General features: G+C 33.5%; 1 protein-coding gene across 1 annotated transcript in view; it reads right to left on the bottom strand.

Annotated features, from left to right (window-relative positions):
• Positions 1-1,831, bottom strand: part of CERKL (ceramide kinase like) — a 62,322-nt gene that overhangs the window by 8,503 nt on the left and 51,988 nt on the right. The window contains exon 6 of the mRNA XM_031554286.1: positions 561-635. Within this exon, the coding sequence (XP_031410146.1) occupies positions 561-635 (75 nt within the window). The remainder of the gene's footprint in view (positions 1-560; positions 636-1,831) is intronic.

The raw sequence follows: 1,831 nt of genomic DNA, 5'->3' as shown, positions 1-1,831 counted from the left end.
AAAAAAAAAAAACTTACTTTAGGAGAAACATTGACCTTGTTCAGTTAAGCATTTGCTACTTCCTAAGGCTTGCACAGGCAAACTAGTTTTTCCTCTTAGCATAATCAGATTTTCACACACAAAACCCCATTTGCTGTGCACATCAAACTGAATGGCAAGAAATGCAGTTTTCTACAAATGAAGATTTCTTATGGAAACTGCTGTGTGTGTTCTGGTTGTTTGTTTTTCTTTTTGTTTTGGTTTGGTTTGGTTTTTTTTTAAGGAACATTCAACCAGTTACTACAGAGTAACACAGTTCACACTATGTAGTCCAGAAAAGGTTACTCTTCGCAATGAAGAACATCAGCAAGAGAAAATGAATGCCAGAATTGTTACAAATTGTTATAATTACCTTTATTATTAAGCTACATGCAAAGAACATTCCATACTCTATAAATCAGGACAAAATCATTTGGACAAAAAAGTCTTACAATATAGTTTACAGTGCTATAGCATAACACTAGGTGTTTATTAAACAATTGGCTATGGCAAATCCAGATACTGTGTCTGTAAGTATTTACCCATTACAATGTGCAGCGTTGCAGTCACCACATGTTTGATGCCATAGAGAGTGTAGGCCAAAATATTAGTAGTACCTGCAAAAGTAAATACAAACTATCGTAAATAAGATAGAGAATAGCAGAGAGTATATATTCATGGCATGTATATAAAATTTTCAGAAAAGGAAATTGAGGTACATTTTCAAAGCCCCCTACACAAATTATTCAGTCTTGGTAAAAGCAAAATGCTAAATAGCACAAATTATAAGCATACAAAATTTCAGAGATCTACAAAATCCTCTCTGTAAATTCATTGATATGTGCCATAAAATCCAAAAGCAAATTTTGCCTTTCTTGTTGCTGCTATTAACCTATCTCCCTTACAAATATTTTGTTTTATACATAAGTCCAACACTGGGGAAATGTACCAGCAGGCAGATCGTTAAGTAGGATACATCTGGGAAATGCAGTTTTGTTTTATTTATTTGTTTGTTTTTAAGTTGGAAAAACAATACAATGTCAGGCCATTGAAAACATCAAGTTTCCCGGGCAAAATTCTACAATATCTAGTCAGAATGCTGCTTTTTCCCTTGCAGACTATATCTGAGAAGTAACACCAGATATTGTTGATTACAGCATGTCAACTTTATGTATAAGGAGAACATGAATGACTGGAAAACAGATTTTCTTAGCCAAGTAGCAGGGTCACAGGATTGCATTTTGCACAACTAGAACACCAGGGCCACGCAGAGAGAATACTGAGCTTCTTTATAGCACTGAGTAAGGCATGAGTAACTCAAGAACAGATTAATTCAAATTACAAAAACTGTAAATGAACAATTTAGAACCTAACATCCCATAAAGGAATAAGTTCACTTACTCGAATTTTCAAATCATTTTCTTGTTGCTTCAATTATTTAATATGCTACAGCAGCAATAGACAACTCTAGTTGATAAATTCGTCTTCAATTTTATGGATGCATTTAAATTTCTCTGTCAACAGTGGGAGGAGAGAAGCAAGGAAAGGGAAGAGATCATCGTATTTCAAATAAGAGGCACTCAATATCTCAATAAGCACTTTGAAAGCATCATATACCAGACTGAAAAATTATGTTCATCTCAAAATTTTGCAATCTTTGATGTCACTTTAGTGGTAGAAATCATACTAAATATGGAAAGATTGATGTACATAGTTGCATAACTCTAAAGGCATCTTGTCATCCTTATTCAGTAGTACATGCTTTGTCTTTTTTTTTTTTCCCCAATAATTTCTCTAAATAAGAATGTTAAGT

This window comes from Meleagris gallopavo, chromosome 7, assembly GCF_000146605.3.
Source record: "Meleagris gallopavo isolate NT-WF06-2002-E0010 breed Aviagen turkey brand Nicholas breeding stock chromosome 7, Turkey_5.1, whole genome shotgun sequence".
Classification (NCBI taxonomy): Eukaryota; Metazoa; Chordata; class Aves; order Galliformes; family Phasianidae; genus Meleagris; species Meleagris gallopavo.
This window is presented reverse-complemented; position numbering and strand designations above follow the sequence as displayed.